This window comes from Oncorhynchus masou, chromosome 24, assembly GCF_036934945.1.
Source record: "Oncorhynchus masou masou isolate Uvic2021 chromosome 24, UVic_Omas_1.1, whole genome shotgun sequence".
Classification (NCBI taxonomy): Eukaryota; Metazoa; Chordata; class Actinopteri; order Salmoniformes; family Salmonidae; genus Oncorhynchus; species Oncorhynchus masou.
In genome coordinates this window covers 38885740-38909009 of record NC_088235.1, presented here as the reverse complement: position 1 = coordinate 38909009, position 23270 = coordinate 38885740, and the positions used below count along the sequence as shown (strand labels likewise).

General features: G+C 40.9%; 1 protein-coding gene across 1 annotated transcript in view; it reads right to left on the bottom strand.

Moving 5' to 3' along the window:
• Positions 1–23270, bottom strand: part of prim2 (DNA primase subunit 2) — a 103887-nt gene that overhangs the window by 80385 nt on the left and 232 nt on the right. Inside the window, exons 2-7 of the mRNA XM_064933870.1 lie at positions 22954–23105; positions 21952–22064; positions 15275–15378; positions 14981–15101; positions 12260–12355; positions 11949–12086 (exon numbers count right to left, since the gene is read on the bottom strand). Coding sequence (XP_064789942.1) covers positions 11949–12086; positions 12260–12355; positions 14981–15101; positions 15275–15378; positions 21952–22064; positions 22954–23101 — 720 coding nt within the window. The 5' untranslated portion in view covers positions 23102–23105. The remainder of the gene's footprint in view (positions 1–11948; positions 12087–12259; positions 12356–14980; positions 15102–15274; positions 15379–21951; positions 22065–22953; positions 23106–23270) is intronic.

Genomic DNA, 23270 nt, shown 5'->3' with positions numbered 1-23270 from the left:
CAACAGTCTTGAAGGAGTTCCCACACATGTAGAATACTTGGCTGCTTTTCCTTCACTCTGTGGTTCAACTCATCCCAAACCATCTCAATTGGTTGAAGGCCAGGTCATCTGATGCAGCACTCCATCACTCTTCTTCTTGGTCAAATAAACCTTACACAGCCTGGAGGTGTTGGATCATTGTCCTGTTGAAAAACAAATGATAGTCCCACTAAGCCCGAACCAGATGGGATGGCATATCGCTGCAGAATGCTGTGGTAGCCATGCTGGTTAAGTGTGCCATGAATTCTAAATAAAATCACTGACAGTGTCACCAGCAAAGCACCCCCACACCGCCTCCTCCATGCATCTCGGTGGGAACCACACATGCGGAGATCTGTTCACCTACTCTGCGTCTCAAAGACATGGCGATTGGTACCCAATATCTCGAATTTGGACACTCAGACCAAAGGACAGATTTCCACCGGTCTAATGTCCATTGCTCGCGTTTCGTGGCCCCAGCAAGTCTCTTCTTATTGGTGTCCTTTAATAGTGGTTTCTTTGCAGCAATTCGACCATGAAGGTCTAATTCACGCAGTCTCCTCTGAAGTGAAATATTCCTTGACATTAAAAGACACAAGAAGCGAATATTTTTTTTTATTAAAACGACCTATCGATACACTTGACTACTCGTTCATTGCAGTGCGAGTGGAAGTAGGGAGAAGCACATTTGATGTTCTGTAAAGTGTTGACAGTGCTGAACAAAAACAAACTTAATCAAAAACATCAGCTACAGTGGGGAGAACAAGTATTTGATAACCTGCAAAATCGACTGTTTCCTACTTACAAAGCATGTAGAGGTCTTTCATTTTTATCATAGGTACACTTCAACTGTGAGAGGCGGAATCAAAAACAAACATCTAGAAAATCACATTGTATGATTTTTAAGTGATTCATTTGCATTTTATTGCATGATAAGTATTTTATACATCAGAAAAGCAGAACTTAATATTTGGTACAGAAACCTGTGTTTGCAATTACAGAGATCATATGTTTCCTGAAGTTCTTGACCAGGTTTGCACACACTGCAGCAGGAATTTTGGCCCACTCCTCCATACAGACCTTCTCCGGACTTTCAGCTCACTCCAACGATTTTCTGTTGGGCTCAGGTCTGGAGACTGGCTAGGCCACTCCAGGACCTTGAGATGATTCTTACAGAGCCACTCCTTAGATGCCCTGGCTGTGTATTTCAGGTCGTTGTCATGCTGGAAGACCCAGCCACGACCCATCTTCAATGCTCTTACTGAGGGAAGGAGGTTGTTGGCCAAGATCTTGCGATACATGGTCCCATCCATCCTCCCCTCAATACGGTGCAGTCATCCTGTCCCCTTTGCAGAAAAGCATCCCCAAAGAATGATGTTTTCACCTCCATGCTTCAGGGTTGGGATGGTACTCATCCTTCATCTTCCTCCAAACACTGCGAGTGGAGTTTAGACCAAAAAGCTCTATTTTTGTCTCATCAGACCACATGACCTTCTCCCATTCCTCCTCTGGATCATCCAGATGGTCATTGGCAAACTTCAGACGGGCCTAGACATGCGCTGGCTTGAGCAGGGGGACCTTGCATCTGCAGAATTTTAATCCATGACGGCGTAGTGTGTTACTAATGGTTTTCTTTGAGACTGTGGTCCCAGCTCTCTTCAGGTCATTGACCAGGTCCTGCCGTGTAGTTCTGGGCTGATCCCTCACCTTCCTCATGATCATTGATGCCCCACGAGGTAAGATCTTGCATGGAGCCCCAGACCGAGGGTGATTGACCGTCATCTTGAACTTCTTCCATTTTCTAATACTTGCGCCAATAGGGTGTCGCCTTCTCACCAAGCTGCTTGTCTATTGTCCTGTCGCCCATCCCAGCCTTGTGCAGGTCTACAATTTTAGCCCTGATGTCCTTACACAGCTCTCTGGTCTTGGCCATTGTGGAGAGGTTGGAGTCTGTTTGAGTGTGTGGACAGGTGTCTTTTTTTCCAGGTAACAAGTTCAAACAGGTGCAGTTAATACAGGTAATAAGTAGAGAACAGGAGGGCTTCTTGGATTTTTGTTTTAGATTCCGTCTCTCAAGGTTGAAGAGTACCTATGATAAAATGACAGACCTCTACATGCTTTGTAAGTAGGACAACCTGCAAAATCGGTAGTGTATCAAATACTTTTTCTCCCCACTGTATATGCTGTATTCTTTGACAGTCTCTCTCTGGTCATGGTTTTCAACATCATGAAATCTAACATAGGCTAGTATCAACCTTTGGTATGTGGTCGTGGAAGCTGTAGGCACAGTGATTTGAGCTTTCTGATTGTCCAGCGCAGTCAGCGCACTTGATTTAACCACAGCTCTCCTTGTCCACAGGGCAGACAAGCAAAATAGGCAAAGTATTCCCCTTTGAACTTGCACCTACCAACAACAACGCAAGGCTTTATAATTTCTTCAGAAATGTCTGGTGATATTGATAGGATAGGCGCCTGCGATGACGCGGAAATGCAGTCTGCCCCGCCTCCCGGTACAATTTGTGTGCGCTGTGGTTGGTTGCAGTCTCATTTCTTTACACAGAGAAGGGAGAGAACATGCAATTTGCGCGTCCCATGTAATGTAAGCAGTGTCGACGAGTAGAAATCCACTTCGCCCAATGATTGTTTCCCGGACCATTTATTCATTTTCTTTCACATACAGTGGATTCAGAAAGTCCCCTTGACTTTTTCCACATTTTGTAACATTACAACCTTATTCTAAAATTTATTAAATCGTTTTCCCCCCTCATCAATTTACACATAATACCCCATAATGACAAACAAAAACAGGTTTTACGAATTGTTTGCAAATTTCAAAAAAAAAAATATTAAAAAAAAAACTGAAATATCACATTTACATAAGTATTCAGACCCTTTACTAAGTACTTTGTTGAAACAGCAATTACAGCCTGGAGTCTTCTCGGGTATGGCGCTACAAGCTTGGTACACCTGTATTTGGGGAGTTTCTCCCATTCATCTTCTTTCAGGTCTCTCCAGAGATGTTCGATTGAGTTCAAGTCCAGCCTCTGGCTGGGTCACTCAAGGACATTCAGAGACATGTCCCGAAGCTACTCCTGAGTTGTCTTAGCTGGGTGTTTAGGGTCGTTGTCCTGTTGGAAGGTGAACCTCCACCCCAGTCGGAGGTCCCGAGTGCCCTGGAGCAGGTTGTCATCAAGAACCTCTCTGTACTTTGCGCTGTTCATCTTTCCCTCTATCCTGACTAGTCTCCCAGTCCCTGCCGCTGAAAAACATCCCTACAGTATGCTGCCACCACCATGCGTCGCCGTAGGGATGGTATTGGCCAGGTGATGAGCAGAGCCTGGTTTCCTCCAGACGTGACGCTTGTCATTCAGGCCAACGAGTTCAATTTTCATTTCATCAGACCAGAGAATCTTGCTTCTCATGGTTTGAGAGTTTTTTTTAGGTGCCTTTTGGCAAACACCAAGCGGGCTGTCATGTGCCTTTTACCGAAGAGTGGCTTCCATCTGGCCACTCTATCATAAAGGCTTGATTGGTGGAGTGCTGGAGAGATGGCTGTCAATCTGGAAGGTTCTCCCATCTCCACAAAGGAACTCTGGAGCTCTGTTTGAGTGACCATTGGGATCTTGGTCACCTCCCTGACCAAGGCCCTTCTCCCCCGATTGCTCAGTTTGGCCAGGCAGCCAGCTCTAGAAAGAGTCTTGGTGGTTCCAAACTTCTTACATTTAAGAATGATGGAGGCCACTGTTCTTGGGGCTCTTCAATGCTGCGGAAATGTTTTGGTACCCTTCCCCAGACCTGTGCCTCAACACAATCCGTCTCGGAGTTCTGACAATTCCTTCGACCTCATGGCTTGGTTTTTGCTCTGACATGCACCGTCAACTGTGGGACCAAATCTAAAACATGTGTGTGCGCAAGCCTTTCCATATTATTTCCAATCAATTGAATTTACCACATTTGGACTTCAATACATTTCTAAAAACATCAATGATGATTAATGTAAACAGGATGCACATGAGCTCAATTGAGTCTCATAGCAGAGGGTAAATAAGGTATTTGTTTACTAATACATTTGCTAAATTTTCAAAAAACCTGTTTTCGCTTTGTCATTACGGGGTAGTGTGTGTAGATTGATGAGGAAAAACATTTATTTAAAATCAGATTTAAAATAAGGTTGTAACTTAAAATGTGGAAAGAGTCAAGGGGTCTGAATACTTTCAGCCAGCCAGCCAGCCATTTTTTTAAAGGAACATCTTTTTCTGAAAGCTCAAGGTGTTCAAGGTGCCATTTGACACTTGCATTTGGGCCAGGGCTGTTCCAGATATCTACACAGTACAGGTGACACCCTTTGACACTCCTTCCAATAGAATTTTCATCCAACAAACATCCAAACACACACAAAAAAAGTGTCTGGTGCAATTTTTAACCTACCTAATTGATTTCAACTTGACTCTGTGGAAACTATTTTGAGTCTCATAAAAGTCTAATTTCCGGCTTTGATTTATGGCAGATCTCTGCCATATAAAGATTGACACATTTCATTTTCTTCCAGCAGCCGATATTCCAAATGCCATCGGAGGGCAAATGTGCAGACAGCACATGTTTTCAATTGGCAAGATGGATTAGAGCGATGCGTCATACAGCAATCACACAGGTCATTGATGCACTGTATGACTGGCAATGTGTGTATCCGTCCACAATAAAATAATAATTTAGACAACATATTTGATTGACAGAAGAGCAGGAATACTGGCCAGAAATTAAATTCATTCACTAGCTGTCACAATGCATTTGGCAGGAATGCAAAGGACGCTTGTGTAATATGGAGGTGGGTAAAAGCAAAAACTGGTTTGCCAAACAGAGCCTTTAAATATTGCATCACACAAAAAGTGCTTTAAAAAAATATAATAACTGAGGTTTACACTACAGTGTAGGGAAGAGATAGTCATTTTAGCTGGAGAGAACTGGGCCTAAAGGGTTGAGTTATGAACAGAGTGACTTCCCTCAAATTCTAATTGAGCAAAACCTTAGCAACTACTTCGTCTGATGATTGACTTTGGATGTAAACTTTAAGTACTGTTCCCAGACTTTAATTAAAAAGCTCAAAATCAGACTTTGGGTTGTCAATTTCAGTATATAAAGTACATTCTGTTCCCAAAGCTGTCAGATGTATTATTATTCCCCATATCATGCATGTATTTTAATATCCCTGGTTATAGCAGCAATTAAATCCTCCTCCACATTGTTTACTATAACCAAGTATCTCATTTGAATTTTAGAGGTCATTAGACTCAAGCAGACTGTAGCTGCAATTACCACATATTACCGCCACCGAATCCACCATGTCATATACTTAGATAACTCGTATCTAAACATTTATCATAATGAGGTGGTACATGTCCAACTAGATAAACACTTCCTGCAGCTGCAATGTACAGTTAAATGTAAAACTGAATACAATTTATGGTAATCATTCACTACTCATTTAGAGCTACTTTTTAATTACAAAAAAAATTAAAAAAAATTGAGCATTTGTTTGTATTCCTCCCCAGATGTATAATTTATGTAGGCTACACTTTATAATCAAAACTCTTTACGTCGAGAAGATGTGATCAATTGATATGTTTAATAGAGGACTTTGTATAGATGAACTTATACTCATCTAAAAGCATTGCATTGACACAATGTGAAGATGGGAAAATTCACAAGAAATGAAAGGTTCCTCTCCACGATGAAACCTCAGCTTTACAGATTTGGCAGCTTTAGTATCGTCACACACACATACGCAGCAGCATTAAGCTCCTTTGTTCTCCTCCACAACAGGAAAGAAGAAGCCAGTAATGGCCGTGTCATGTCTCCGCATGAATAATCTCCTACATCAAATGAGACCAGGACACTCCTTACAATATGCTTTTTATGGTCACTTCCATTGGAAATAGCCCATTGGGCTCCAATAACACCAGAGACCCTGTAAGGAATGAGATCTCATTGTAAGGAATGAGATCTAATTGAGGTGTGCCACAGGGGAAGACATGTCGCGCTGCATATCTGAAGGGAAATGTGAAGCGTAGACTGAAGCATGGAAATGTAATGTCTATGGATGGTCTACAAGTACTGGGGTTATACAGATTCCACCAATCTTGCCAAGACAATTGCAAGCACTGGTTTGTGATTTAGGCCTGGTACTGCAGTGGCAACAGCATATTCCATCTATAGGGTAGTGTTGTCACGATACCAGAATTGACTTCGATACTTGGTTTAATATCACATTACCCGATACCATCACAATACCACATAAAAAAAATGCATATTAGCCAAATTCACAGAATAGCACTCGATCCAGACAGAAACTCAACTACTGCTCTCTGTTCAATCGTTGGGCATCATTTATTTGATTGATAAATCTATTGATGAACTGGATATGTAGCCAGGGCCTATCCACAATACAGGTGAATGCATATTCAAAAAGGGTGTGTGCATGCATCGAGTTCGAGCTTGTTTTGGCTGATAGGGCCACATGACAAATCAACTTCCCTTCCATTTAGGATTTATTTGAGTGTACTAGGATTTATTTTAGTGTATTGATCAACAACATTCGCATAGAAGTACCTAAATTAAAAAAAAAAAAATGTGCACTCTCTTTAAATCAGTAATGACGTCATTCATAAGGCACGAGGGGGCGGTCCATTGGAGCAGTCAGTTCGTTGAGGCAATAGATCATATTTTTGGATACATAAGCAAGAACAAATAATTTAATGAAAAGTTGTGACAATCACCTTTGAAGTCAGCATATTTTACACAAAGTCGTAGGGTATTGAATTGATGTTAGCTTTAGCGAGAAAGCAAAGATAGCCTACAAAGATGGAAGCTACCGGTATCTTCTTGCATTGTAAGGTGTTCTAGCCTGTATGGACATTGTTTTGTGATGTTGCAAACAGTAATCAACAGTTTCAACATTTCTACATGCCGCATTACATTATTCAAGTGTGTTAACTTCTGTGCAGCATGAGTTGGGAGCTACCATTATCCAGACTCCCAGTGCAGGCTAGCAATGAGTAAGTGGAGCAGTCAAGGTTGGCGCTATAATAAAAGGGTCGGCTGCGCTGATAGACAGGCTTGATCCGTGTGACATTCCCGAAAGTAACAAAAATTGAGTACCAAACTGTTCTTCATGTTCTAGTATCGAAACGTTTCGGTAAACTGTGCAACACTATTATAGATCACATAAATGGGAAACATGAATCAAAGCCAAGCATAGGAAAATGGTCATAGCAAGATTTGTCTCTCTAACTTGGAATAGAACATTGGTCATGTAGCCTGGCCAATACCTGTAATAGCAATCTGCAAATGTTGGATACAAATAAAACCTATATCCAGATAAACAAAATGTGCACCATGTTTCACCAAGTGGAATAAAATGTCAGTGTGTGCAACCCCAGTGTATTTTTCCACTCGACTCCTCTAAAGTAGAACTGACTCTAGTCAGCCCTCCAGTATGCCATGTAGTACTGCCTGCACACAGACAGACAACCCCACTCTGGTACACCCACTCCATGCAACCATACACTACTACACACAGTAAGAGGGGGACAGATTTACTAAACCCCATTACCAGAGGTCATGAGTTAAGGATTGGAGAACCACTCAACTCTTATTTTTTGTCAATATTGAAGTTCGTTATCATGGGGTTGTGGAGAATATTCAGAAAAACAACCTTTCAACAGAATTATCAAATCTCACAGACGTAACGAGTTCTACTATTCTGGTTCTATGGATAACTAATAGAAACTGTCACTACGACGTGACAGCTGCTTGGTAAAATGTGTGAGCAGCTTGATATTCTGGAATGAAGTTCTTTCATGTCCCATGCCCATACAAAGTAGTTTAAGCAGTTGTGGATTCCAAAATAAAAGCATGGTCTCAAACAAACCATCAGTTCTACATTATTCGTCTAGGTACTTCATGCCTATATACATATGCATATATACATACATATACATACACACACGTATGTATGTATGTATGTATGTATGTATGTATGTATGTATGTATGTATGTATGTATGTATGTATGTATGTATGTATGTATGTATGTATGTGTGTATGTATGTATGTATGTATGTGTGTATATGCATATGTATATATAGGCATGAAGTACCTAGACGAATAATGTAGAACTGATGGTTTGTGTGTCTGGTCCACAGCATTATTTCTGTTCTCCGAGATAAAGTGAAACACTGAGTCTACAAGTCATTCAGAAGTTCATGAGGGAAAAGGGCATTTCACTACGGAGCTGTCACCTAGCAACACAGATAAGCTAATGTTTTTGGTGCGGAACATGTTGGAATGGATACAAATCTGTTGCGTCTCGGACAATGGAATGAGAATAGTTGGGTGGAGATAAAAGTGCTATGCTCTGTCAGACATTTAGGCTACAATTTATTTTTATGTGACCCACAGGTACAATTAACAAATTCCTATAATCAGTTTGTATTTACCTGTGAGCTACAACTCAACAATATATATATTTATTAAAAAGAAACATAAATACAAAGTATTGACCATTAAGACCATATTAAAGTTAAAAAGTAATTAACATTTAATATGTAAACAAACATTTCCCTTTACGGGTTCACTCCCCTCTTGCACTTGATTGATAAATTAGGGTCACTAATTAGTAAGGAACTCCCCTCACCTAGTTGTTTAGGTCTTAATTTAAAAGGAAAAACCCACAGAAACTCAGCCCTCCGTGGAATATGATTACTTACACCAGGGGTGTCAAACTCATCACTTTCCCACTTAAAAAAAATAGTTTAAAAAATCTCCACCCAACATCAACAAAAGAAAAAGGTGTGTTTCTATGTTTTGTGGGGGGGACATGTTTTTTTTTTTACATTTCCTTTTAATAAACCATCTCTCACAGAAGTCCCTGGGGCATATCCATATTACCTCAACAGCAACTTCCAAATGGCCAATTAGGGCCTACTACACCTGTAGCCTACATAAGCACAATATAATGACCTATTTCAAGAGGAATGAGGCTCCATCAGAGGACTAGGCTGTATTCTGTTATCAATCTTTGGGAGAAAAGCCTTGCCATCGAGCCTTAAACACAGTGCTTCTGCTTTCTAAAGGGCCAACCTCAGAGCATCTGATCTCAGCTTGGTTTTAACCTCAGCCTGGTCCGTGGAGGGTGAGGAAGGAGGTTTGCAGGAATGACCTACAACTCCTACACAAGTGTACGTTGTCATCCTTTCAAGAAACTATCATCTTTCCCGCCTACTGCTGTCAGCTGGAAAAAGCAATCTCGTCCCACTTCCTCCCAATCTCTCCCACAACCACCCCCACAATCATCTCATCAGACATCCCACTCACTGCTCACTGACATGCAAGCAGGTAATTACTCCATTGCAGGCAAATTACAACACGCTGCAGACATCTAGATTGCTTTGTATATGCATGTATGACTGACCAGACGGTCTGTCCAAAGGCCCTTGACCTTTTTAATGGAATTCTGTTTTGTCCAAAGACATGCTGTAAGACAGGCTATATCAAACAAGCACAATAGCACTTAATGCTGAAAGAATACTCATACTAAATGCAGTAATTGTCATTTAAACAAAGCATGCTGTCCATTGTCTTCAAAACATACCATGTTAAGATAGTTGAAGTCGGAAGTTTACATACACCTTTGCCAAATACATTTAAAACAGTTTCACAATTCCTGACATTTAATCCAAGTAAAAATTCACTGTCTTAGGTCAATTAGGATCACAAGTTTATTTTAAGAATGGGAAATGTCAGAATACTGGTAGAGATTATGATTAATTTCAGCTTTAATTTCATCACTTTCCCAATGGGTCAGAAGTTTACATACACTATTAGTATTTGGTAGCATTGACTTTAAATTGTTTAACTTGGGTCAAATGTTTTGGGTAGCCTTCCACAAGCTTCCCACAATAAGTTGGGTGAATTTTGGCCCATTCCTCCTGACAGAGCTAGTGTAACTGAGTCAGGTTGGTAAGGCCTCCTTGCTCTCACACACACACACACTTTTTCCAGTTCTGCCCACACATTCTATGGGATTGAGGTCAGGGCTTTGTGATGGCCACTCCAATACCTTGACTTTGTTGTCCTTAAGCCATTTTGCCACAACTTTGGAAGTATGCTTGGGGTCATTGTCCATTTGGAAGATCCATTTGCTACCAAGCTTTAACTTCCAGACTGATGTCTTGATGTTGCTTCAATATATCCACATGATTTTCCTCCCTCATGATGCCATCTATTTTGTAAGTACACCAGTCCCTCCTGCAGCAAAGCACCCCCACAACATGATGCTGCCACCCCCGTGCTTCACGGTTGGGATGGTGTTCTTCGGCTTGCAAGCCTCCCCATTTTTCCTCCAAACATAACGATGGTCATTATGGCCAAACAGTTCTATTTTTGTTTTATCAGACCAGAGAAAATTTCTCCAAAAAGTATGATCTTTGTCCCCATTTGCAGTGGCAAACCGGTCTGGCTTTTTAATGGCGGTTTTGGAACAGTGGCTTCTACCTTGCTGAGCGGCCTTTCAGGTTATGTCGATATAGGACTTGTTTTACTGTGGATATAGATACTTTTGTACCTGTTTCCTCCAGCATCTTCACAAGGTCCTTGCTGTTGTTCGGGATTGATTTGCACTTTTCGCACCAAAGTACTTTCATCTCTAGGAGACAGAACGTGTCTCCTTCCTGAGCGGTATGACAGCTGCATGGTCCCATGGTGTTTATACTTACGTACTACTGTTTGTACAGATTAACGTGGTACCTTCAGGCGTTTGGAAATTGCTCCCAAGGATGAACCAGACATGTGGAGGTCTACAAAAAAATTTCTAAGGTATTGGCTGATTTTTTTTATTTTCCCATGTTGTCAAGCAAAGAGGCACAGAGTTTGAAGGTAAGCCTTGAAATACATACACAGGTACACCTACAATTGACTCAAATTATGTCAAATAGCCTAGCAGAAGCTTCTAAAGCCATGACATAATTTTCTGGAATTTTCCAAGCTGTTTCAAGGCACAGTCAACTAAGGGTATGTAAACTTCTGACCCAATGGAATTGTGATACAGTGAATGATGTGAAATAATCTGTCTGTAAACAATTGTTGGAAAAATGACTTGTGTCATGCACAAAGTAGATGTCCTAACCGACTTGCCAAAACTATAGTTTGTGTTAACAAGAAATTTGTGGAGTGTTTGAAAAACGGGTTTTAATGACTCCAACCTAAGTGTATGCAAATTCAACTGTCTGTATTTCATTCATAATGATGTACTATACTGCTGCTTACATTTACTGTACCAAATATTTTATTCAGACTGCCATCTACTATTCAGAGAAAGGATTGACATTTCAAATGTGCTTCATAACACAGGGCTAGATATCCACTTAGACATTTCAGATCCATTTTCCCCTGTGAGCTAGTGTGATAATGGTATTTTTGAGCACTACAAACGCACCGTTTAATTTACTGCGTTATTCCTATCGATTTTGGCATCATTGGTGGAGCCCTCCTCCACCTGCTGAGAAGGATTAGCCTGCAGTAAATACAAGCCTTGCCAAATGTATCATTAACCATTGGAGGAAAATTCTATTTAAATGGTGCTCAATTTGCAATAAATGAATAAATGATTGATTAAGTGTTTTAAACATATCCCTCCCTCCATTCTCCAGGGATGTAAGACTTCAAATGACGGGCAGAGTAATCCCAAGAATAATATGGAGTTACTAGTAATACAGCCATAAAGTCCTATATGAAAAGCTTGTCAGGCTGTGAATCTGAATAAATGACATTTAAACCCATGTCATAGTCTTCAAATTAGATCAAAGTTAAATGCCATGTAGTAACTGGCACAGTTGCATTTAAAAATAAATGTTTATGCCAAATAATGGGCCTTACCGCAAGTGCTTTGGACAGTCTTGTACGGAAGTCGTTGAGAACGATGGTGACAATGTCCTGGTGAGGGATGTAGACATAGCCCCCATTCAGGTAGACCTTCCTGGTTCTCACCAGATCCAACGCATCTTGGAAGGGGACCTTGAAATAAAACAAAAAAGGGGGATATATGTACATTCAACATAACTTGCTCATCCTGATGTTTTGCCTCCCAATAGAATATTCATTATCTTAACACAAGGGTGCACTTATGTTCTCGAATATAACCACGTGAGGATTTCACCTTTGTAGACAATGGAAAATTGTTAACTCACTTTGTAAAAGTCTTGGCCTTCAACCGTGGATCCACTGACAGCAAAGCTTGAGGTGACGAGTTTGTCCATCAGGTTTTTCTTCTCATCAATACTAATCTAGAGATTAGGAATAGGCTTTCAGTGACAGAAACAAGCATATTGACACTTGATAGTATAGCTATATAGCAGTGTAGTGTTGTTGCATTCTCTTCTCCGGAGTGAGATGAAGACTGCTGTACACTTGCCCATCAATCATGTCCTCTTAGGCCTAAACAAACAAAAGACAATGTGTCCTCGGGCTGTTGATGACCTATCTGACTGCTATGGGTTCCAATCAATAGTGTAAGCAGCAAACACGTGGTAATGCGAGGGAATGGAGAGCTGGGTAGTATTCATTAGTTAATAATAGTCCCTCCCTGTTTCAGTCTGGTTTGGTCTGACATAAAATGCCATTGTGGGATATCTTAAACCGAAGACCCAGAATGCATCAGAGGCTTTATCACCACAACATATCAGGCTTTAACAATAGCTACGTTTCATAATTGGCGACAGATTTACATGCAAATATTGTAAAATCTGCATAACAATATGCACATTTTCCCACCACAGAGGTGTTTCCATCAAATGTACTGGTCGTGGATAAAAGGGTGTGCATGATGACGTATTGCACATAAAAATAACTTTTAGCCTCCCGGGTGGCGCAGTGGTTAAGGGAGCTGTACTGCAGCGCCAGCTGTGCCACCAGAGACTCTGAGTTCGCGCCCAGGCTCTGTCGTAACCATCCGCGACCGGGAGGTCCGTGGGGCGACGCACAATTGGCCTAGCGTCGTCCGGGTTAGGGAGGGCTTGGCCAGCGACTCCTATGGCGGGCCTAGCGCAGTGCGCGCTAACCAAGGTTGCCAGGTGCACGGTGTTTCCTCCTTCCGGGTTGGATGGCGCTGTGTTAAGAAGCAGTGTGGCTAGGTTGGGTTGTGTATCGGAGGACGCATCACTCTCAACCTTCGTCTCTCTCAAGCCCGTACGGGAGTTGTAGCGATGAGACAAGATAGTAGCTACTAAAAACAAATTGGATACCACAAAATTGGGGAGAAAAAGGGGTAAAATTTAAATATATATTTTTTTAAATAAAAAATAACTTTTGCGGTTGAATTCCCATATACTGGCCATTGGTGACACATGTACTTTACTTGCATAAAAAAGGTTGTCTGGAAACCTGGTAACTAATAAAAACGTGGATAAATACAGCCAACCATAAGGGCAGACGGAGTTAGAACCTTGTCGCGCATCTCCAAGACATTATCAAAGAAAGGCTTCCCCATGTAGAACCTGCGGCCATAAAACGCTTTACCACCTGTCACTCAAATAATTCTATCCAGGGCAGAGTATGCGAGTGAAACGAGGAGCGTGCCTAATTTAACTGGATCGTGATTCCCAAAGGCTGGAGGGTGGCCTTCTCGCCCGCTCCAATAGCGCTCACGTCACAAGCTCAGGGCATAACCCCCCCAGCATGTATTTGTAGTCTACTTGTGTGCTGCTATAGCCCCTTGCTTTAGCTACTGTCATGGAGGTCTCTAAATCTTTTCATAAACTGATAAAACACACAGGTGCTAAATCATGGTGACTTACAAAGATCAAGAGAGGGTGCGGTGATGTAGCGAAAAGACACGTATCCCAAAAGCGTGATGGTGTACTTACTCCATGCACATGCTAACAAAAAGGAACAAGGTGGGTAGATGACTAATTGTCATTGTAGCAAAGTATTTACAAGCTAAAAATTTGATCTTTTAAAACATTTTGTTCATTTTTGTTCCATTATCTATACACTCGGCCATCGTTGATTTTGTCCCAATGGGTCTGGCATATTCCCACTTTCAAGGAGCTTTCCGTTTTGATTGGGTTATTTTACCAAAAAACCTTTAGGCCTACCTATAGAAAAATTAAAGAACTCTGCCCAGCCTGGCAAGAGTGGCCCAGTGGCTAAATTGTGATTTTAATGAATGAAGCAAATTTGGAGCAGCAGTTTTTTTCCTGTGAGTGGAGTGGTAGGACAGGACATTGAGCACCTCTCCAAGAGTGATGAGCGGGATTTCCAACTGCTCACGTGCTCTGATCCAGGGACTGTTTGGGAAAATGTTGTACCTATCCCCTTCTGGGCATGTATGTGATGAACAACTTCTGTTTGCCTTTTTCACCTCCCTCATTGCCATATTGCAATAGTATAAACAATGCTGGTCATGTCAAATTAAATGAAAAGGAGCATGTTCTATACAGTACTGTAAATGTGTACTATTTACTTCCTTGAGTTCAATTGATTTATCTTGCACACATTTTTATTTATCACAAATCTTATGGAACACAACTTGAAGTAAAACCAGATTCAACTTCAAATAGCCCAATTGCAAAAACAACCCTCCACACAGTGGACATTTTCTGACAAGTATACTACTGTGAGCTGACAGCACCATCTACTGACAGGTCTGAAATATTGCCAGAAATATGTCCAAACAGTATCAAGACCAGATTTACTGATCAAGTATATTTAGCAAAGTTTACACCCAATACTTTATTTTTTCATGCACATCAGAATTTTGCACCAGTGTATACACCAATGGAGGACAGGAATGGACCAATTGCTTGGTTATGCCAATTCCCGTCATTATATAATGATGCCAGAGCTGTTTTGCTCACATTTGAGAGTAAAATGTGCATTTCCCTCCACAACAACAACATAAATAGACTCACCGTATGATAGTGAAGATTATTGTATTGCAGAAATTCTCGTATGTATTTGGAAGGCAGGTGATTGAAGCGATAACGGAAGAGGTCAATCTCTTGCTGGATAAACCATCGTCTGAGATCTTCTCTGCAAGATTAAAAAAATGTATCTTATTGTTTGTTCAATTTACAAAGTAAGAGAATCACTTGGTATGCTGCGTCACAAATAATTAGGTAGAATACACCCTCCTCTAGGTACAAGTCTATTTGGAGAAAGGGACATTACAGGGTTATTGAAAAGGCTGTAAAGACTTCACTTACGTTTGGCAGTATGCAAGACGGAGAATGAAGTGGGAGATATGGTCCTTTCTTCGCTTCTCATATTCACTGGGCCCAGTTTGAAGTTTCTGGTCATCCTTAATGGACTTAAAAGGAAAGCATACCAGAACATCAACAGAAAGCATTCTCTATTTCAATATCATTATCAAGGTCTTGATCACCACCAGCAATAAAGGTCAAATGGAAAACACTTAATTTAACAAGGCAAGTCAATTAAGAAAAAAAAATCTTGTTTTCAATGAAGGCCTAGGAACAGTGGGTTAACTGCCTTGTTCAGAGGCAGCACGACAGCTTTGACCTTGTCAGCTTGGGGATTCGATCTTGCAACCTTTCGGTTACTAGTCCAACGCTCTAACCACGAGGCTGTTGGTCGACCAAGATTTGTTTTTTTTAGTCGAGCAGTAGCAAATATACAGTGCCATCCAAAAGTAGTCAGACCCTTGAGATAGCTAGATAGCTAGCTAGATAGATCTCCTCTGCAGTCCACACACAACCCCATAATGACAAAGCGAAAAACAGGTTTAGACATTTTTGCAAATAAAAAAACAGAAATACCTTATTTACATAACTATTCAGACCCTTTGCTGAACAGCTCAGGTGCATCCTGTTTCCATTGAGCATCCTTGAGATGTTTCTACACTTTGATTGGAGTCCACCTGTGGTCAATTCAATTGATTGGACATGATTTGGAAAGGCACTCCTCTGTCTATATAAAGCCCCACAGTTGATGGTGCATGTCAGAGTAAAAACCAAGCCATGGGGTCGAAGGAATTGTCCGTAGAGCACCGAGACAGGATTGTGTTGAGGCAAAGATCTGGGAATGGTACCCCAAAAACTATTCTGCAGCGTTGACGGTCTCTAAGAACAGAGTGGCCTCCATCATTCTTAAATGGAACAAGTTTGAACCAACAAGGCTCTTCTAGAGCTGGCTGCCTGGCCAAACTGAGCAATCGGGGGAGAAGGGCCTTGGTCTGGGAGGTGACCAAGAACCCAATGTCACTCTGACAGAGCTCTAGAGTTCCTCTGTGGAGATGAGCAAACCTTCCAGAAGGACAACCATCTCTGCAGTACTCCACCAATCAGGCCTTCATAGTAGAGTGGCCAGACAGAAGCCACTACTCAAAAGGCACATGACAGCCCTCTTGGAGTTTTCTAAAAGGCACCATAAGACCATGAGAAACAAGATGCTCTGGTCTGAAGAAAGAAATTGAACTCTTTGGCCTGAATGCCAAGCATCACGTCTGGAGAAAAGCTGGCACCATCACTACGGTAAAGCATGGTGGTGGCACCATCATGCTGTGAGGATGTGTTTCAGTGGCAGGGACTAGGAGACTAGTCAGGATCGAGGAGAAGATGAATGGAGTAAAGTATAGAGATCTTTGATGAAATCCTGCTCCAGAGCGCTCAGGAACTCAGACTGGGGCAAAGGTTTTACATTCCAACAGGACAATGACCCTAAGCACACAGCCAAGAAAACGCAGGAGTGGCTTCGGGACAAGTCTCTGAATATTCTTGAGTTGCCCAGCCAGAGCCCGGGCTTGAACCCGATCTAACATCTCTGGAGAGACCTGAAAATAGCTGTGCAGCGATGCTCCCCATCCAACCTGACGGAGCTTGCGAGGAAGGATCTGCAGAGAAGAAATGGGAAAACGCTTGTAGCGTCATACTGAGTAAAGGGTCTGAATAATTACAGTTGAAGTCGGAAGTTTACACACCTTAGCCAAATACATTTCAACTCAGTTTCACAATTCCTGACATTTAATTCTAGTAAAAATTCCCTGCCTTAGGTCAGTTAGGATCACCACTATTTTAAAGAATGTGAAATACCAGAATAATAGTTGAGTGATTTATTTAAGCTTTTATTTATTTCATCACATTCCCAGTGGGTCAGAAGTTCACATAATCAATTAGTGTGGCATTGCCTTTAAAATAGTTTAACTTGGGTCAAACCTAGCCTTCAAGCTTCCCACAATGAACTGGGTGAATTTTGGCCCATTCTGACAGAGCTGGTGTAACTAAGTCAGGTTTGTATGCCTCCTTGCTCGCACACTTTTTATGAGATTGAAGTTAAGGCTTTGTGATGGCCACTCCAATACCTTGACTGTGTTGTCCTTAAGCCATTTTGCCACAACTTTGGAAGTATGCTTGGGGTCATTGTCCATTTGGAAGACCCAATTGCGACCAAGCTTTAACTTCCAGACTGATGTCTTGATTTTGCTTCAATATATCCACATGATTTTCCTTCCACATGATTTTCCATCCTCATGAAGCCATCTATTTTGTGAAGTGCACCAGTCTCCTGCAGCAAAGCACCCCCACAGCATGATGCTGCCATCCCCCGTGTCACGGTTGGGATGGTGTTCTTCGGCTTGCAAGCCTCTCCCTTTCCCTCCAAACATAACGATGGTCATTATGGCCAAACAGTTCCATTTTTGTTTCATCAGACCAGAGGACATTTGTCCAAAAAGTACAATCTTTGTCCCCACGTGCAGTTGCAAACCGTAGTCTGGCTTTTTTATGGCGGTTTTGGAGCAGTGGCTTCTTCCTTGCTGAGCAGCTTTTCAGGTTGTCGATATAGGACTTGTTTTACTGTGGATATAGATACCTTTGTACCGGTTTCCTCCAGCATCTTCACAAGGTCCTTTGCTGCTGTTCTGGGATTGATTTGCACTTTTCGCACCAAAGTACGTTCATCTCTAGGAGACAGAACGCGTCTCCTTCCTAAGCAGTATGACGGCTGCATGGTCCCATGGTGTTTTTACTTGCTTACTATTGTTTGTACAGATGAATGTGGTACCTTCAGGCATTTGGAAATTGCACCCAAGGATGAACCAGACTTGTGAAGGTCTACAATTGCTTTTCTGAGGTCTTGGCTGATTTCTTTTGATTTTCCCATGATGTGAAGCAAAGAGGCACTGAGTTAGGGTAGGCCTTGAAATACATCCACAGGCACACCGCCAATTGACTCAAATGATGTCAATTAGCCTAGTAGAAGCTTCTAAAGCCATGACATAATTTTCTGGAATTGTCCAAGCTATTTAAAGGCAGTCATCTTAGTGTATATAAACTTCTGACACACTGGAATTATGATAGTGAATTATAAGTGAAATAATCGCTCTCTAAACAATTGTTGGAAAAATTACTTGTGTCGTGCACAAAGTAGATGTTAACAAACTATAGTTTTGGCAAGTCGGTTAGGACAAGAATTTTGTGGAGCATTTGAAAAACACTGAGTCATTATAACCTGTTTGTAAACTAACTACAACTGTATGTAAATGTCATGTTTATTTTTAATAAATTAGCAAACATTACTAAACCTGTTTTTGCTTTGTCATTTTGGGGTATTCTGTGTAGATTGAGGAAAAAAAAACATTTAATACGTTACAGCCTCAAATGTAACAATGTGGAAAAAGTCAAGGGGTCTGAAAACTTTTCAAAAGCACAGTGTGCATATCTATAGCGTGCGCTCTCCCGCCAATATGTGCACACATTGTGTAAATGGTTTGCGTTTGATTGTTAATGTATTAAATTCCCAATTACATATCAATAGTAGATGTACTGTTATTTCCTAATCTAATCAGACATGCTTGTTTAGTTACAGTAAAGTCTTAATGCATTCGATATACAGTACCAGTCAAAAGTTTGGACACCTCATTCAAGGGTTTCTTTATTTTTACATTGTAGAATACAAACAATTTAATAACATAGTTAGAATATTTTAGTATCCAGTAAAATACTTTAACAAGTTTTCAGTTTAGTATATGATTCCATGTGTTATTTCAGTTTGCTGTCGTCACTATTCTACAATGTAGAAAATAGTTTATAAAAAATAACCCTTGAATGAGTAGGTGTGTCAATCTTTTGACTGGGATTGTATATTATTCCAGTCTTTTAACGTTCTCATTGTCAGAGTGGGCACGTTGTTTGCAGAGCGCAGTGTTACACTTGTGAAAAAACAAAATGTTGGTTTATTTCATTCCATTTGAGTTGTCATTTGTTGTCATCTGAGTTGTCATCTTTTGTTTGGAGCGCTCCAGTCAAGTAGTTGGGTAAGGACACGCACCCACGCATAAAAGTAGGGCTGTAGGCTACCTGGCCTGTGTGCAATGAAGGCATATAAATGTGCCCATTTGAAGATCTAATAGCATTTCTGATTGGGTTGAAACACCACCACTAATGAGCTGTGGAGCTTCTCAAAGTAATGTTTTCTTCACCGCAAACAGCAAGCAAACCAAGTCTGTTTCTACACCCATTAAGAATGACAATTCCTCAATGTATTTGAAAAATCTTTCCAGCCTCTCCCTTTCACACACTCAGCATGAAAGGGGAAAATGTCATGCTCTAATCCTGTGGAAACGTCATAAAATAGGCCGACCTGATTTATTTTTATCCCTTTCCAAATAGCCTACAGAGGTCTGTCCCAAGCTCACTGGTGTCGGAAACTGCGGGCCCAGAATATTTTATACAATGTTGCAAGGAGCTTCAGGCTGGACCCAAGTTAATAGTTGATACAATGTTTAAATTTCGTTGCAGACAGGCCATGTGTAGCCAATGTTGCGTAGCCAATGTGATTTATAGGATATTTACATTTAAGTCATTTAGCAGACGCTCTTATCCAGAGCGACTTACATATTTTTATCAGGATATTTTCTACCTGCAATATTTTTATTTGTTGGCTTGATAGGCTATTCTTACAATGGCAATAGAAGTCACTTTTTTAGTTTTGTTTCATTTAGATGGCAATGATTGAGATTTGACAACATTATTATAAAATCTGATTTAACTGTTGCATGAAAATATGCATTTGAAAACCATAACTGGCACGCAGATCAGTAGAAATAGTAAGAAGTTCGCATTCCACATGAGAAAGTTTGCCGACTCCTCGTGTAGCCTATTACCGGCAACTTCAGGAGAGTAACGGCAGAATCTGCGAAAGCCCGTAGGAGCGGGAGGAAGATGGTTGGGACAGGTTATCTTGATCTCTGGCTCCCTCTTGAGTTTGAGTTTATTTTTTATTTTTACAGGGACAGTGCACATTAATCAACGTTTCAGTAAAAGTGCCGGTTTTAGCCAGCCGGCTAATTTTCAACCGCAGTCCCTGGGCAGGTTATTAAAAACAATTACAATATAGACAATAGCAACACAGAACAAGCAAGACATAGCAACATAGGACAAGCAAGACATAGTATACAGACAGAGCAACATAGGACAAAAAGCAGCAAGACAAAATTCATAAAAGCAACAAGACAATTCATAAAAGCAACAAAGTGTTTCCACACCTCACAAGCTACAGACAACAGACAACATGGAAAGCGGCAACACACAGCTAGGGACCATGTTCACAAATCTGATTGCCCTTTAGCCATGACTTCAAGCATTTTGTGAAAGTGTGATATGTGGTGCAGTTATGTGTGTCTGATGGCAGTGTATTCCAGACATGGGAAGCTCTCACAGAGAATGCAGATTTACTAAAGGTGCTTTTCCTTAGGGGAACTATACAGTCACCTCTCATGGCAGACCTTGTGGATCTGCTGCCATATGTCTGGGTTTTCTGTTTAACAAAAATATTGAGTGGAGGGGGAGCCAGGCCATTAAGGATCTTGAATACAAGACATGCGTCGGTGTATTGCACAAGATTTTCCCAACTCAAGAGCTCATGCTTTCTAAGGATGTGACAATGATGGCTATTGGGCTTCCTATCAAGCACTTTGAGAGCCTGTTTGTAGACAGACTGAATAGGTTTTAATGTTGTACAGCAAGCTTGGGCCCAACTAGTCAAGCAGTATGTTAAGTGGGGGAGTATCATAGAGTTGAAGTACAGTTTTGCTACCTCTGTAGTCAAACAATTTTGTATAAATCGGAAATTAGCTAGGTTGAATTTAGTTATTTGAATGACCTTTTTCACATGCTTTTTAAAAGAGAGGTTGGAATCAAGTATGATGCCAAGGTATTTAAAAATCGGATACCACCTGGAGCTTCTCCCCTGACACATAGACATCTGGCTCAATAGCATCTGTTGCCCTCTTTGTGAAGAACATGCAAACAGTTTTTTTCACATTGAGATGCAAACACGAGTCACTGAGCCACTTTGTAACCTGGACCATTACAGTAGTGAGTTCTTGTGCAGCTTGTTGTTTGCTCTTTGCATGCACATATAGCACTGTATCATCTGCATACATTTGAACCTCAGACCCAGTACAGACAGAAGGCAGATCATTAATGTACAGGCTGAACAGGAGGGGCCCCAGTATTGACCCTTGGGGCACGCCCACATCATAGCTACGAGTGGGCGACAGCTCATTGCTCACTCTGACACACCGAGTTCTGCCTTCAAGGTATGATTTCATCCATCTCAAGGCATCAGGGGAAAAGTTGAACTTGGACAATTTTGTGATGAGAACAGTCATTTGTGTATTGTTTTTATCAGACAAGCTTAATTCATACAGTATATACAGTAGTTGATTTGATAAAAACAGATTGGCTGTATGGAAAAACACTTTAAACTGTTTACCAATCAATTGGACAAAAAAAACTGATTACTTTTGGCCGACCACAATTTATTTTATTTTTTTGGGGGGGGGGGGCAGCTCTCACAATTAGGATCTTCTTTAAATACTTTAAATAGCTACGCACTATGGAATTCATAATTTTGTACTCACAGCCTCTATTTTGTAGGGGAAGTTCAAGTTTGAGAACTCTGCATCCAGTTTCTTGATATATTTTTCAGATGTTTTCACATAGCTCACGCCAAGGTTTTCAACTGTCTTCAACACTGGAATGACAAAACAAGATCAAAACACCATGCAACTTTAGTTTTGTATATAAAAAGGGGAGTCAGACAAATGTATCCAGTTAGTGGTAACACTACCTGACACCCAGCGTCATAACACGGTCATAACAGCTGACAACCTGTCGTGACACTGTATATTATTATTTTATAGCTTGTAATGACACCTACAAAAACCACATTTATTCAAATGCATTTTTCCCTGCCAAGAAGTTCACTTTTGTTTGAAAGTTTCCTATGTATTTTGTTGTAAAAAAAATAATTCTACACTCAAGTTCTCTCACCAATCATATTTTAAATAACTTGCAGAAAATACACAGACACTCATGAAGCATTATGACAATCCCGTATCGCTTTCCTTCGACAAAATTGTAAAAACTTGGACACTGTCAAGCAGCATGATAATCATATAAGCAAGATCACGTACATGCCCATATGTCAGTCAGTCAGTCAAAAAGAGGGTGTCTTGTCCTGCTCCTAAAATCTTCTCCTGCATTCATCCCAGTCATTAGCAACAGAGCATTTGGGTAGGTGCATTCCATTTTAACATTTTGTGCACAATTACAATGATAACATTTTACATAACATAGACCATGGTGTAATGTAATGTTTTGCCTTGTTTTGGGGTTGACACTTATGTAGATAACCAGATATAAAATAATGCAATGTCACAACAGGGCCAAATATGTGTCATGACAGTGTTATCAGCATATTATGGCAGGTTATGATAAGTTATGTCAGCTGTTACGAGATATTATGTTCATGGTCCTGTCATACCGTGTTGTGACGCTGGGTGTCAAGTAAAGTGTTACCAGTTAGTTCATAACAATACACGTGTAAACCAGAACTAACTTAAGGTAGCTAAACAACTTACGTTTCAGCCTGTCCACAGCGAAGGTCTCAAACTCGGAGAGAGAAATGTTTTCGATGGGAGGCTGACCATAGAACTGAAGACAATGTCCATACAGCTGCTCAGTCTGAGAGTTGCCAATCAACTTCTTTCTTCTGCTGTAGAACTGCATGGTTCTTGAAGATGAAGCAAGGCATCTATTAGGCATTTGTTAACTCATCTATATTATGAGTTAACAAAATGATATTCTTGGCTAGTACTGTACTCTCTTTGGTTATACGGATTATCTAGTTAGTCAAAGAGAACATCTCTGACAGTTGTGCAAAATAACTAACTAACAC